Source organism: Mytilus galloprovincialis, chromosome 12 (assembly GCF_965363235.1).
Source record: "Mytilus galloprovincialis chromosome 12, xbMytGall1.hap1.1, whole genome shotgun sequence".
Classification (NCBI taxonomy): Eukaryota; Metazoa; Mollusca; class Bivalvia; order Mytilida; family Mytilidae; genus Mytilus; species Mytilus galloprovincialis.
This window is the reverse complement of record NC_134849.1, coordinates 41,318,831-41,336,068: the sequence shown is the minus strand read 5'-3', so window position 1 is coordinate 41,336,068 and position 17,238 is coordinate 41,318,831. Positions and strand designations below refer to the sequence as shown.

The window sequence follows — 17,238 nt, the reverse complement described above, 5'->3', positions numbered from 1 at the left end:
GTTCACAACAACATAGCACAATATTGTTGACAATCAATCAATAAGCATTGCTGTATTATAAAACATGCATCCTGAAGACAATACTTGGTTTCACATTCACGAAGACCAATCGTTCACGCGATGCGTTTGATTATGTTAAAAACACTACGTATTTTTTTACCAATCTGGAGGTCTGTCATCCTGCTTGAATGTGTGTATGTGTTTTGATCCATATATTATGGAATTCGATCCTTTTGATGGCTTTTTATTGTTCCTCTAACATTCAATTCATTGGGTTATATGAGGAGAATATTTTTAAATATACGACGTTATTGTGTTAAAACAAACTTCAGAGATTTATTTCTTAAATTTAAGGGGCAAATATTTCATGTATGTTTAGGACAATAACACATAAGAAAGGATAAGTCGTTTAATAGGATTGACTTGGATGAAAGAAGAAGAAATTTGAACTGCCTAGGAAAAGTAAGGTCATATTGGCTGGGAACAGAAGTTTAGTCAAGAAATACACAACCTACGAATCTCTCAAATATTTGTTGCAAGGGTTGTCAACGTGCAGACAGTGGGACACTCTCTTAAAGAATCAATGTCCCCATTCTTACTGGTTGCAAATAAGTACATGCCACTATGGCACCCGAACATCCCAGTCGGAAGATGACTAAAAAGAGACTACATTTTTACACCTATGTCAACCCTTGGGAGTTAAACTGCATAAATATATGAGATACAGAAATGTAAAATAACGTACAAATAAAGAATGTACATTTAATGCTCTAAATCATAATAACTGGTGTTGTGTTGAATAATATAAACAAACTTTTGCTTAATATTTTGTAATCTTTAATCGTGAACAATATACAAATACATATAGCATATAAATCATATGATGCAACTGAACCAGCAGTTAAACATCTTTTAAATTTACCATTACAGATTCTAAAGGACTGAGGGTCATTTCAATATTTGTACATTCAAAAATGTGTGCTTTGCTTTTTGAATTTTTGAAATATTAAGGCTTTTCTACCTCATGATTAGATTACCTTAGCTGTATTTGGCAAAACTTTTAGGAATTTTTGGTACTCAGTGCTTTTTACTTCGTACTTTGTTTTGCCTTTTTAACATTTTTTATTCGAGCGACACTGATGAGTCTTTTATAGACGAAACGCGTCTGGCGTAAATATAAAATTTTAATACTGGTAATTATGATGTCATTGAGTTTATTTACACAGGTCGAAAAAGATTTCCTGCCTTGACAGCAAAAAAATTGTTTAATGATATAATTTTCCCTGAAAAGGTATAAATTAGGTAAATATTTAATTGTTAATCATTTTCTATATATTTTTTGTTTTTTTTTTAAATGCAAACAAAGTACATTTTAATATGTAAACATGAACAAAGCGATCATCAAAGAGTTTACCAAATTTATAACTACAGAAACAGACGCTGAAATATAACCACTATAGACTTGATATTTTTTGCGCATACATGTATCAACTAGCATGCCGACCTCATTTGATCATCTTCATCGGTCTATATTTCCTTTTTAATTACTTTCAACCATATGATAACGTTGGGATGTACGCAAACATATTGCTTTAGATTCTGCAATAGCGAATTTCAAATCAAATAATGTATTTCTATTTAAATGTATTATTTATTATTTTTAATTTATTAAAAAGTCTTAGGTATGAAAAATATACGTCATCTAAGTCGTTTTTTATTCAACAAACAATATGGACATTTAAAAAAAAATTGTCGAATGTTGTGCAGTTTTTACGACAACTATAATTCATTACAATATGTAGACTAGTTTTATGCACTAATAATCATCATTTATATATGTATCAAAAATGAAATAATTCAAAAATCAATAGTGTCTTACAGAGAATCACACCTTGTTGGTACTTTTAAATTATAATATTGGTTACCAGAAAACTAACCCTACTCAAAACAAAATACACATAAAGTTGCATTACCGACACTCATTATAATAACGTTTTCTTAAAAAAGTTCAAGCATATACAAAAGCACAGATCCTACATTTTTTTTCTAAAATATTAACATTTCTAGCCAATACAAATATCACTTCTCTTAATATATAATACCGGTAATGCTGATCTTATAATTGAAATTATTAATTTTACATTAATTTCAAAAGGGTAAGTTATAAATTTACGTCTATGTTTGTAAATAAGTTTGTTGTCATTCAGTTGACAGGAACATGACATTTGCAAAACATTCTTTTCTTTTCTTACATGCACAAATCGATTTTACAAAACTGTGTATTGCATTTATTAAAACAGGTAGACATTGTAGGCTGTCGAATGAATGAACTAAACATGTTTAAATGATTGGATTTGCCGTCTAATCATTTTGTGATCCGAGAATAAAGAGGTTTCGATTTTTGTCCGTCATGATCAGATTGTGGGAAAGTTTTGATAATATCGCGCGAAGTCATGTATTCTACAAAGAATGTCGGGAATGCAACATTATTTGTTGGCAGTATTTTATAATATATTAATGATTAAATTCGGTTTTTTGCCGAATGTTCGATAATCACAATACTTTACGAACAGTTGTCTTGTTCCTTGTCCATTCTTTAATTAGAAATAAGGGGATATTTTTCACAATTTTAACTTAATGGCAAAATGACCGAAAATATCACATTTACAATAAATCAAAAACAATTACAATATTAAATTATTATTGTAGTAGAACTTCATTGATATTCTGGAATGTTATAACTGTATGAACTCTCAGTCGACTCGTGTCCTGCACGGCCATTGCTAGTTGTTTGTGGAATATATTCTTTAACAAGCGTTGAAGCATCCTCTCTTTGAATACATGATAAAATATCCTACAAGAAACCAAAAACATAACAAAATAAGCATATAAATCACTTTGCTAAGTTTCTTTTGTTACCTGTAAGACATCGAACTTGGACTTCTTTTACACTTAGTTTTACTGTGTGTATACTATGTTTTTCTATTTTAGTTCATTTTGTATGTTTTGGAGTTTAGTATGACGTCAATTTTCACTGTACAAGTACTCTTTTATTTCCAGGCCAGCTGAGGCGCACCTTCGTGTGCGGGATTTCTTGCTGCATTAAAAAAAAATTGGGGCCTTCGGTTGTTGTCTGCTCTTATGTCGGATTGTTGTCTCTTTGACATATTCCACATTTCCATTTTATTCAATTTTATAAAAGTGCTCAAAATACATGTTCTTTAAATAATGCCAAACAAATAAAAAGGTGATCTTTATTTTAAAAAATCACACGTTCGAAATCCTGAAGTATTCTCCTCAAAGAAAATATTCATACAAACGAAAGCCCACCACGACTTTACAAAAATAAGACAATTTGAAGTGTGCTATAAATCTTCGTTTGAATCTATATTTGATGGCAGATTTGTCAAATTTAAAACAGTGTACCATATTGAAACATAATGATTGTTTGTTAGCCTATGTTAAATTCGTTATCGGCATAGGTTGATTAAGTGCGTTATATACATGAATAAGGGTTAAACTTAACCCGATAAAACATTCAAGTAAATTTTAAGTGCATTATGTAGGACAATAAATGCATTTTAAAAAATCCCACCTGCATTTTCTCAATAACAAGTCGTGTTTACAGTGTATTGTATGTTCTACTTTTAGGATAAATTTAAACAAAGTTATTGTAACTGTATCATGCAGCTCTAACTCACACTATGGACAGTTTTATGTTAAAGTGGTCTTAAAATCAGTTTAACAGCTTCAAATGTAAGCATTTATTACCTTTTTAAACTGGACCAACTTATTACTTTATTTTTCATATCATCATGTATAACCAGATTGGTTTACCGTGTATTTCCACTCCTTCCCCAACCCTGCGTATTAACTTGCTCTTTTCATTAAACATTAAAACAATAAATGCGTATGAAAAAAAACCTGCAAGCACACTGTCAACACTAGGGACCATTTTAATAGAATACGAAAATCACAGGCCAATAGTCAATATTTTGAAAAAGAGAAATGAAAAATATTAAAGAGGTATTCTAGCTCATAAATCGAAAACAAAGTTTAGGAAACGGGGACGTTAAGACTTAGTGTTACCCTTGACCGTTCGTCCGTCCTATTTTCGTTTCCGCACTTTACTTTAAGTTTACCTTCTGCTTATTTCATGAAAAATGTATACAATGCTAAGAACTAACATTTGCAAACAGAATGATATCGAATTTTAGAAGCGAGTCACTTATTTTTATAGAATTATGCCCCTTTAACACTTCAACATTGCAATTTTGCAGATTGTATTATATCATATTGCACATATTATTTGCTTAGCTAAACTCTACATATTTGTAGGGAAAATATTCGGTTCCCCGTCTTACTGGCGAAAATCTTAAATAATCTTTTTTTAATATTTGCATGAAATATTAACATAATAAGGATTCAGCTGAATTGGATCTAGATGTGAATAATAGCTCACTGATTTATGATTGGGTAGTCCGAGATTACTCTGACGTCCAACGGCTGTTTTGCCAGACAAGCTGGGGCCGTGGGACGTCAGAGCTCGTCCCATGAGAAAATAAAGGGTGGCAGGTAGGTGAAACTTACATAAATGAAGAGATAAATGAAAAATGGACAGATTGATGCCCAATTTATTATTTCCAAGGCAGTCAGTCGGCCCTAGAAGCAACGAAATAGCGCATCTATTTTGGACGGGCAAATATCCACTTTTTGATGTGGGACGAGCTCTGACGTCCCACGCCCCCAGCTTGTCTGGCAAAACAGCCGTTGGACGTCAGAGTAATCTCGGACTAATGATGGGATAAAGAAGAAACATTTGTTATACAAATTCAAAGGAATAGAGAAATGAACTTACCGCTAAAGTTTCCAATGACAACTTCATGGATTCAGCATGAGAAAGGAGGTTTTCGGTTGGACTATTCATTGTTTCTAAATATCGAATACATTTATCCTTGCCAAGCGCTGACGCAAGTGCTTTCCAGTTTCTATCAAAAGCACTATGTGGATCTAAAAGAACTTTTAGTTTGACTTTGAGATCATGCGGATAGTAGTCTTTTGTCGCCTGTTCAACTTTTTCAAGCCGAACGTCTGGTGTTGTAAAATGGAGGTGAACCTGCGGTTCGGAGTAAGGACGGTTCTCATCTGTGTCTTGTTTCAAATCATTACGCATACTCGGAAGTGTCACTACTATTTCCTGTTTCCCATTGTCTTTTCCACTTCCGGAATGAAGATCTCGTTTATTCTCTTCTGTAACGTGAGCTATAAAATTTCCACCTTCATTTTCAAGTGTATATTGATAGAGAAACAATTTAAATGTTAATTCTCGAGGTCGACAATTCTTTTTAAAACACATTGTTATATGCGGACATTTTCCATGCCAAATATTTATATAAGGAACATGTTCTTCAACTTCTTTGTCTACGTTATTCCAACCATCAGACAAGTATCTGTAAATAGCAAAGTCAAAAGTTATATTTTTATGTATAATATATATGTATAACAGAATACAAAGATTTACTCAAACATGTTTTACCCTTATGTTTACCTGCAAAAATCAAATATTTCGAGAAAAAAATCAACGTTGATAACAGTGGCAAGATTTCCTAAGAAATAGGAACCCGTACATACATGCATCAAAGCCATATGGAGGTGCGTAAACACACAATTGTTCGGTCACAATGTGACCGGGGCCACACAGTTGGAATCGGCATATTCAATATGTACTATTCAAATATAATCATGTTTATATATAAGTGTGCATTTTCTAGTTTCTAATTAGTTGTAATAAAAATTGAAAAATAACAGTAATGATTGTTTCGCAATGAAATTATAAGGCCGATGGTAGGAACATGTACATGTATTGTAGTAATAACGTGTAGACTTATACACGGATTAGTGTTTATATATTACAGTGGCAACTATTACAGGTTTAGTAAGACAAGATCATCGTGTGATATAGATATGTACCCTGAATTATATACGACCAACACACTGAACCAGAGTTGTACGTGTTGTTCCACAAAAAGACTTAGTATCTACAGAGCGCCGAATGGGACTTGAACTTTTTGTAATCAAAATCAATTTTGTGTACACAAAATTCAATTCAGTCATAACAAAATCATTTTTGTCTTACAAACAAGCAATTATGTTGATTAAATTAGCATCCTGTGATTTTGTAATTAAAATAATGTTTCGTGTAGACAAAATTGAGTTTTGTTAAACAGAAATGAAAATTTAACACAAAACTGACTTTTGTGACAGAAGTCAATTTTGTCTACACAAAAATAAACGACAAAAATTGAATTTTGTGTTTATTTTTGTGTAGACAAAATTGACTTTTGTGGCACAGAATTGACTTTTGTGTTAAATTTTCACTTCTGTTTAACAAAACTCAATTTTTTTCTACACAAAAATGAACACAAAATTGAATTTTGTGACAAAATCTCAGTTTTGTATGCAAATTAGTTCACAGAATCCAAAGTAAACTAATTTCCATACAAAATTGACTTTTGTCGCCCAATTTTTAAATTTGGTAACAAAAGTAAAGTCTGTTACGAAAATGAATTTTGACATGACAAAAGTACCTTTTGTCCACTGAAAGATAATTTTATATGACTAAGTTTTAATCTGTATATAGTATGCTACAAAGTTTGTTTAACTGAACTCATTTTTGTTAAACAAAACTCACTTTTGTCCGTACAAAATTGAATTTCGAGTACAAAACCACAAGAGTCCCATTCGGCGCCCTGTATAGTATCTGCCTCACTGGCAATGGACAATTCTTCCGACTCAGAGCGCTAGCTGACTTGTTCTTTCTCGGAAATGCCGTATGCTTAACACACTTCTCTTTATAAAGTTTGCCCATTATTCTCTATTGTTTTATAATTTAAAAGTAAAATAACTCTCTTTTCTGAATTTTCATCCCTTTCCTCCGCACTTTTGTCCATTATTTTCTATTTTGTACACCCTATTGGCTGAGAGAAATGAAGTAATATGTACTTTTTAATTGTCATTAGTTTATTCAGACCTCTAGTATATGCACCTGAACATTGGAGAAGCTTCTATGTAATCGTCAAAATACATGTAAGCACTGCTACATTTATCAACATTTTTCCAAAGTTTAAAGGAAAGCACAATATAGTGTGTTAACTTATTGCAACCTATAAGGTCATATTTTTCTAGTTAAGGAAAAGACGTTTTTTGGTTTATTAAATATTATTCAAGACATGTCATTGTATCAAATTTAAGTGTAATTTTTAAAGTTGCACCTCGTGTGCATATCAAATTGTCTCCATTAAAGGACATTTGAAATTAACTGTTTATTCTAATTTTGGAAAACATAAAACGTATTGATGATACAAAAATAATATTGTTCAATTTTATTCTAATATTCTATTCAAATATGGAGAGAGTAAACAAACACACATCTGCTTTTAAACGCTGGTGAGAAAAAGAGAATTCCCCTTAAAAAATACCAATATTGGTCTTCCCAAATTTTGTGAGACACAAGACAATAGAAAAGAAGTATAACTATGTGCAATGTCAATAGCAAAATGCCTTGGTAATACACGGTTAGTTGAAAATCCTTCAATCTTGTGAATGTAACAAAAAATCAAACTTTAAAATATTAGACAATGTATCTGCATGTATTGCAAACAAAATAACGTTTACTTTAGAATATACAGGGTCACATTTTAAACTGTTCAAATATTTAACTTAAACTTTATATATCCCCAAAAGAAATTTCAAGATAGTGTTATCATTAATATAAACTGACTGACATTAAGTTGGACTAAAAGAAGAATATTATTACACAATATCTAAGCAACGGACCAGTCGGTGGTAGTTCGCGACCTCGTCTTTTGTTTGTCAATATGGGTCAACAGTCTAGTAATTCCCCTATTAAGTACTGCTCCGACAGGAAGAAAATGTCTATAGATTAAATTGAAGTGTTTATCAGAAAACTTGTGGATGATAACTGTTAATATGAAATGCATTAGAAAACTAACGTGGACTAATAGTCTATCCGACCGTGCAAGGGGTTTATAGCAGTTTAATGTTGTTGTAAAAACAACATAAGGACTAATTGAATATATGCACATAAAATCTAACATATCTATACAGCACCAAACTACAAATGAAATGCATTACGAGTTGTACATGGTACTACCACCCTTTAATATAAGCATGTGACTATTTTATTCATTTACGTATCCATAATTTAAAAGGCAACATGTGTGTATTTGAATATTTACTTACCTAAGAGCAATAAACATATCTTGAGCATTTCCATAAAACAGATAAACCTTCTCTGGCCCCATCAACTGTCCACCAAACTTAGCCTCGTTCTGGATTGCCCATTGTAATGCACATGGTGTCTTGTTTAGAAAATAAACACGCACCTAAATTAAAAAATAAACATTAAGATTACAAACACATCAAAAAGTCTTCACTCTTATATTTAAACAAGCGCTTACGGCTTTTGATGCTGTCTCATTTACTATAACCCCACATCAGCTTGAAATATTTCCGACTTGACTTTTAGCAAACAAATTCTTCTATTTCTTTGATACCTTTCACTGTGCGTTATGTATAAATACACAGACACGTCAAATCGAAATGGTTATAAATTACTTATAAATTACGGTGCATGCTACGTACAGTCAATAAATGGTATTTTACATTCATGTATATGGTGTGTACATCTGAGAATTTACTACGATTATAATATTTTCTTTAAAAAAAACAATCACATAATCAGTTACCAGTATAAGAAAGTCATGTTACTTTGTGGTAATTGTTCTAAATATGTTTATTGAACTCTTTCGCAAAAAAAACGAGACTTAATAAAATATTATTTGCTCCGTATATATACTATGCTGTATAATACCTGTTGGTGATTAATGCTGTTGTGTAAAGGACTAGAAAATGCAGCCACCTGCAGCCATTTTTTACAATCATCTGAACCTGTCGGCGATTGTAAACACGTGTATAAGGTAAACGAGTCAATTTGAAGCTGACATTCGTCTGGTGTCACCACACAAGCACCACTATTCTCAGTTAAAGAGCAATGCTCGACCCAATCTTTAGACTCGATCAATTCAGTCTCGCTCTTCATTATCTGGATATGTCTCGGATCAAAAGAACAATGTTTGAAACTAAGTGTGCATGGTTTGTCTAATTTAAGGTCATGGGGACCAACATACACCACTGGTGATACTAATGCTTGTTTGTCTGACATGTATGGGTTGTCACTTAAATCCCAATTTAAAACCAGGACGATTATTTTTGTTTCGTTCTTTTTAACAGCTTCAGGAGGAACAAACAATGATATACCCATGCCATCTAATACTAAGTTATCTCCCTTATCCGTCACTCTTCTTGAAATGAACACGACTTCCTTATTTTGTACATGTATTGTTTTACTTCGTTCGCACACTTGTAAAAGTTGAGGAGGAATATTAGCAAATAACTCTTGACTAGGAATTGAAATTGGGTGTGTTTCTTCTTCGTCGTCTTCGTTTTCGCTATTTGAATAATCAGCTACCGTTTCGTCAACTGAAGGGCTCGCGTGACTTTGTACAATTTGTTCACATTCATTTTGAATTGGACTTGGTACTTGTCTTATAGTCCCTTGAAAACCTGATACTGCAGTATTTGTTCTTTCATCATAATGACTAGGTCTAAAGTTGGTATTTGGAATATTTTGGAATTGTCCATGATTATGGTACGAAATGAATCCATTATGATTATTAATTGGATATCTGTTTTGCATACATTCCGCTAAACGGGGTTGCTGACAAGAACAGTTCTGTGATGAAACACCTTGTTCTAATTGAAAACCTCTGTTGAGAAAACAATGGCATCGGGTATGATTTTCATTACTTGACTCTTTTTGTCTACGGAAACGCCCTTTTCTGCACATTATGACAAGTATGACTACTGCAACTATTACTAAAATTATTAGCAAAAATATAACGATCAAGATTCCGTGTCCTTCTAATAAGTCTGAACTTTCGTGAAACTCCGCGTGTTTTTCATCATCTCGTTTGAATCTGTGGAACGTAGTTGTCTTAATGGTTTGAGTTACCGCCATTTAGATGTGTGTGAAATTGTACAAATCATGTCTCTTTGTTCAACCTGGAAGATATAAATATTTTGTATATTTGTTTTCGGATATCAGAAAATAAAAAGACAATATACAATTTAAAAAAAACAAGGGAAAAAGGGGGGTCAATATTCAAATCTACATGCAGCCGCAAATGAAAGAATATAGTTAACGATTGACTGAATATAGAGCGATTTACTTGGGTTGAATGATTCTCTATGGTTACTAAATTTGCAATTGTGTATAAAATAATACTACATTTTAAATTGCTTGTATTTTAATATTATAGCACTGTGTTTATTCTTGCGACTTTAGTATATAAGACGACCAGCAAAAGAGCACCTTTACTGTGCGGAAGGATTCTTATTAATACAACAGATTTCTTCTTTTCCATCAATTAACCTAAACAAAGTCCGTCCGATGAACCAGTATGGATCTTAGGAAATTTCAATTATAACCAGCCAGGCTGAACCAAACGAATTTAAAGTAAACTACTTTAAAAAAAATAATATTGAAAACATACAAAATAGGACCTAGATAAGGAAAACAAAGAAAAGAGAAAACTGGGGGGAAAAATAGAGATTAAAGAAAGGGGAGGGGGATGAATGATAATAAATAAAGGAATACATGAGTGTGTAAAATAAATAACAAATTTAGTAGATGGTATGAAAATAAATAAATAAAAAATGAATGAATGACCCCCCGTCGTCTGACTCGCATGCATATATATTTTTTTGAAAAGACATATTTATATAAATCATCAACTATACACGAACGTGTTGAAAGTTGTTTTAGAATAGCTTGTGAATATAGTGTTTCCGTACATCAATGTAAACTCACGTAAATCGGATTTAGATTTGCATAAACTTTACAACATTAATATGATTATCTTCTTCTTATCAGTGAATAAATTTTAAAAGGATACATCTGTACACCGAAAGCATGTATGTGCTACGACTCAACTTTTTATCAAATAAACAAGCTATGCAACCGCTTGCATTGAAAGATTACGGAAATAATAGTTTTCGTGTCAGTCGTCACCATGCACGGAGAAAGTGAATATAAAGAACATCAATTTAATGAAATTGATATTATACTTTTAAAGTTAACAGATATGTACAGGTCAGGATTTGGGACACAATATAATTCCTAGTATCTAGGGAACTCCCCTAGTTTCAACTAAGATTATTAGATATTTTGTATGAATTGAAAATAAATTTTTAAAAAAATCACGATTGCGGATAATGCAACTTTAGACAGACATGCGCAATACAATCTTACAGTCACGGCTTATCCTCATCTCAATAAAAATGACACATGTATATTTGTAAGGAAAAATCCAATTTTTTGTTAATGAATCTTATATGTCTAACAAACATGGCGAAAATTTTGTAATGTTGTATGCACGCACCAGACGACAATGCAATTAAATTGGGAGAGGAGGTATGATTGAGGACTGACTCGGAGGCGGATTAGGGGTAGGGGAATTAAGTGGCCCCTTATTAAAAAGCCTGGATCTAGCAAATTATTGAATTTCTTAAATCCTTTCAAATTTATATTCTTTCTGTCCCTTCTTCAGGGGAGTGTATAATTAGGGGACATTAATTTAACTTAGTATCTTAGTGTAAGATTCTATTGGCTTATGGGTAAAATCATATCTATACCCGGAATCAGAAAAAGAATATTAAAGGTCATTGCCTTTTGACACTGTTTAGGACTTTGTTACCTAATCACAACATTTTTTGTGCAAATAACAACCTTTTCAATTGGTGTACGCTTTTGAAAATATTATCCAGAGTACGTTAGATTCAGAAACGGCGAATTAAGATAACATGTCAGTTTTGTGACAAAAGTTTCTATGAATTATGCGACTTTTTTTTTTGGCGTCATTGATTAATCATCAACATTTTCAGACGTTTCATAAAAATTATGAATCAAAGGAGTACACATTTTGTTTTATCCTATTGCATTATGGGTAGACATCATACAAGGATTCCACCATGTTAACATTTATGAGGCGCATATGGACAGTGTAAAAAAAACCTACTGAATTCGATTGATCTATACACAAGTGGGTTGACAAATACCCCCCTAAGAAAAACAAATGTATGAATTACATTTTTATCAATTTTAACATACGGTATAATACATTTACATGTATCGGTTTTCCCATCAATGGGCTTTAGAAAGGCGTTTAACAAAATGTGTAAGCAGGATATTGACACTGTGGGCATCTTCACCTATATTTTAATATTGACTAGATAAGTACGCACAAGTGTGTTGGCAAATACCTCCTTTAGAAACAAAAATGTATTAATTTACACTTTCTCCAATTTTAACCTACACTTAATGTGCTTTTATCGGGTTTTCCATCCATGAGTGGACATTAGAAAGGCCTGGTTTTTCCATTCTTGAGTGGACACACTTGACTCTGATAGTTTTATAATACTCTGTGCCAAATCTGCTGTATAGGTTGCATTTCTGTAAATATCTACAATGCAATTTCCCATAGGAAATCCTTTTACGGCTAAAACTGTACCACTTTAACTATGAAGTTTTAAAAAATATTTTATATTCTAGAATGGAAAGTTCATATGCAAGTACTTTTTTTTCAAATGTCAAAATATAGGGCTGTGCGGCATATTTTCAATGTGTATACGCCACGAATTTCTACCAGTTTAAACTTACACTAAAAAAAAACACCCGTACCTACTTGTAGACTTAATGGTTCCCATAGATTTCAATTTGACCTCAACGCATACGCATATTTACTAAGTAAACCTATAAGTTTTTAGTTGTGTGTAGGTCTTCTTTTTTACATGCTATTGTCTGTGCGGCATTTGTTAACTTTTTCTCTAAACGATATTTTTCCATATGCTTACATGTCCAGTACGACCGATATCTTTTTGAGTAGTACGCAAAATTGCAATATTTGTTAGGTTGCAATATTTGTTAGGTATTCATTATTCTTAATAATTTGAACTCTTAAAATATGTTTTATTACTTTGTATTGTATTTCATTGTATTGCATTGTGTTTAAAATGTATAAATGTTAGTTTGTATTGCTTGATCCTTATGGGTGTAGTTTTGCAATAAAGATATATTTAATGATGTATTGTGTATTTATTTATTTTTAGTGGGTACGAATTTTCGTGGATTGAGGAATGTATTTTTTAAATTGTATTTTCGTGGATAGTTGATTTCGTAGTTTTGCAGGTGTGTAACACACAGGCAATTAGGGAATTGCCACTTTGTTTACATGAATTTGGAGTTCACCCATCCCTACGAAATCCTCGAAATTTGGTACTCCACGAATAATAATGAATCCATAGTATTTTTTCTTGTCATCTAGCATCAATATGCTTCTGATTTGTCTCATTAATGAGAGCCCTCATGGGGTTTTTGATTATGTGATTACTTGGCCGTTTTTTTAATGATTATTTGATTATTAAGCCAAATATTTCATGATTATTTGATTACCTAGGACTGTATTTTTAGTTTATGATTATTTGATTACTAAAGATAAGCAAATATTTAATGATTATGTGATTATATTGGCAAAAAAATGGTGATTATGTGATTACTAGGAACCCCCCCCCCCCCATGAGGGGCCTCACAATACTATTCGAATTATCCCAGGTTCTAGTCAACCCTTGTAGCGAGTTGTCCTATTTTAAAAGTTTGAGTTGGCTCATAAGAGTTGTATGGGTCCTCAATACTCTTTAACTGGGTAATTTATTGGCCTGTTTAACTTTTTTCAATCGAGCGTCACCGGTTGAGTCTTTTGTAGTCTTAGACGAAACGCACTTCTCGGTGTCTCGAACTCGATTGACTCGAAGTTTCGGAAGAGTCGAAATTTTCCCGTGGTCCCGAACATTGTTCCAAATAAATAAACTCTCGAGGAAAAGATATTTCTGATGTCTAGAATTAAATTTAGGGTCTCAATGTTACCAAAAGCATCTAAAAGGCTTTCTTTATGTCGAAACCCAAAACACAAGTGTCAAAACATGAACTCTGGGATTTAAATTGATTGCATTTTATATACCTTTATCAAAGCAAAAATAAATTTACTCACCTTTCGTTTCGTTTATTTGGTAAAACCATTCTTAATATATAAATGCATCCTGTAATGTTATTCCCTCTGCGAGTGTGAGAAAAAATTACGAACACAAAATGTGAACATTTCAAAATAAGGTTTCAGCGTCTATTGTTACCGTTGTAAATTCCCAAATCTACGAATATATAAGAGTTCGGTGTTATCTATATATGTTTGTCCAATGATAATCTGTAACAGTGAACCCGGAAGATTACGGTTATTCGTCACACTTTTACAGGTGGAAATATTGAAAATGTATAAATAAAACACATATATAAATAGAGAATGAAAACACGAGTTGTTATTCATTTTGACAGAGTCCAGCGTCTTACAGGTTGAAATATTGAAAATACATAAATAAAATACATATTTATAGAGAGAGAATGCAAACTTGAGGTGTTATTCATTTTATCTGGGTCCATCGTCTTGCAGGTGGAAATATCAAATAAAATGCATTAAAACACGTATTCATAGAGAGAAGGAACCCCCCCCCCCCCCCCCCCCCCCCGAGGAAGGAACACATGGGGTTGAGGTATAATTTTGACAGAGTCCAGAGAGAGATACATACATAAACTATAGTCTGACAGTTAGATTATAGATTTTCAACTTAATATATATATATAATCATTATTGCAAAACATATGTAATCAAATACTTGAACGTAATCAACGACTATATTCTTTTTTTAAGTGAAATTGAACTTTTAATTCTAAAAATATAATGCACAACTACAATAAAGTAAAAAAAAACTAAATATGTTTCAAATTTTTTTTTATGAAAGCACGAGTTCGCCTACTAAGATCCTCCTAAGCATGCATGAATTATTTGCCACTGGACGTTAAGAAACAATCAATCGGTTAATAGTCGATTAAGACCAATTAATGATTTTTTTTACAATATATATACAAAGTGTTTATCATAAAAGTGACGTGTTTGTCAATTTAAATGACTTTTTGTCTGAACCAAAGTCGAGAACTTGAACAAGTCCAAGTCATTCAACACTTTTTTTTTTTTTTTTTTTTTTTTTTGTTAACTATTAACGTTGTAAATGAACAACATCAAATTGTGATTACATGTTAATCGTCATTCAAACTTATTAACAAAATATAGACCAATTTTTGACAAACACAAACAAAACAAAAAAATAGATATGCCACTTAGTAAATATGTAAAAGGGTTGGGATGAGGGGTCATTCATTTCTGCATTCTTTAATTTCAGGTATTTTTTTCTCTTTTTTATTTTCCCCCCATTATTCTATATTCTGTAAACTTTATCAAGACTCATATTTTAAACAAAGTCCAAGTTACTATACCAGCAGTACCCTAGGGTAATCAATTTTTATCAGGATCTGAGACATTTCAAATTACATTAAATAGTTCAAGATGAAATATTTTCATTTTCACTTTATGAAACATACATCATGATACATGTAATGATAAAGGGTCATTTAAAGTGTTAAGCATATAGCATGTTTCTATTATATTAAAAAATAACGTTTATTCTTTAAAATTCGAATGAACAAAATTCTTACCATTACATTTTTCTTTAAATAAGATGATTTCTTTATTCTACGCATCTTTCGATTCTGTAAACAGTATTCCATCACTAAAGTCATTTATATTCCACAGCTATTCTTTATACTTTTGCACCCCATTATTCTCTAGTTTTTATATTTTTTGCTCATTTCATCTTTATTATCTGTAACCCCACCCAGACACTATTCTGTAACCCAATTCAGACACTATTGTGTAACCCCATCCAGACACTCATAATACACAAAATAAGGAAAAGGTAACTACCATTGATAATTACAGTCGGGGACATTTGATAACTTTGAACAATTCATAAACTGCATCAGTACAAATGAATCTCTGAAATAATGTCCAGTGGCAAATATTACAGGTAAATCATGTCAGTAAAGTAAATAATGTAATGTCAATTGACAAATATCACATGCGATAAACAGGCCCAAGATCTACACATTTCTCGTTATTTAAAACCCAACAAAATATAGACCAGATTATGACAAATACACACAAAAAATATGTTTCTCGGTAAATTTATAAACGCTTCAAAATGTGGGGTCGTTCATTTTCGTATTGTTAACTTTTTTATGTCATTTTTCTCTTGTCCCATTATTCTTTATTCTCACAATTCAAATATTAGATTAACATATTTTAGCATTTACATAGAAGATAATTGATTTGCTAATCTCACTGACAATGACAAAGTTATATATATATACGTACTTAACCCATCAACACCAACACAAGTGAATATACTAGGATCAGATCCTTTATGAAAAAGGTCAATGGAACTGAGGACAGGGGGCCCTTTAATATTTACCTGAATTTGTATATATATATTGAGTTACTTAGTTAATGTCCTCATTTGTTTTTGTTGTTGTTATATGTCACAAACTGTAAAGTTTATATGGCAATAAAACTTTGAATTGAATTGAATTGAATTGTAAACTCTGTATCACTTATAGATGTAGAATCAAAATAGATAGAGTCAGTGGAATTCTTAAAGTAAAATGAATGATAAAAAATCCCTTCAAATGTGTTTTGCTTACTGTTGCAGGTCGTATACAGTTCCCTATCGATTTTATCATCCTCGACCTTCCGGTCATTGTTATTTCCGAAATATTAACTACTGCGCAAGTTATCGAGAACGTGGTGGTAGATAACGATCAGACAGCAACCTTGCAATATTAGAAAGAAAACAAACTTAAATAAATACAGATTGTAATAGAAATTCTGTCTGTCTTCGTTGATGTTTGCTTAACGTCCAGTGGCAAATACTTCATGTGAATTTAAATCGTTAACAAAAATGGATTGAATAATGAAAGTTATTCCGAATCCCCAATAACATGGAATTTTCAAATAAGGCTGATATCAAGAGCAGTGGATATCACCCTGACCCGCAAACCATAACGGTTTCTAAGGATTCTAATGAAAAACACGAATAGATAATTTTTAATAAATCCATTGCACTTTTTCTAAACATATAAATATTAGACTTTTCTGG

At 31.9% G+C, this 17,238-nt stretch overlaps 1 protein-coding gene across 1 annotated transcript; it reads right to left on the bottom strand.

Annotated features, from left to right (window-relative positions):
* Nucleotides 1-803: 803 nt before the first annotated feature.
* Nucleotides 804-14,386, bottom strand: LOC143053613 (UNC5C-like protein). The gene is made up of 5 exons (XM_076226408.1): nt 14,187-14,386; nt 8,894-10,143; nt 8,263-8,405; nt 4,859-5,450; nt 804-2,854 (listed from the first exon to the last, which is right to left on the bottom strand). The coding sequence occupies exons 2-5, from the start codon at nt 10,097-10,099 to the stop codon at nt 2,717-2,719; spliced, it is 2,079 nt and encodes a 692-aa protein (XP_076082523.1). The 5' UTR covers nt 10,100-10,143; nt 14,187-14,386; the 3' UTR covers nt 804-2,716.
* Nucleotides 14,387-17,238: the final 2,852 nt, after the last annotated feature.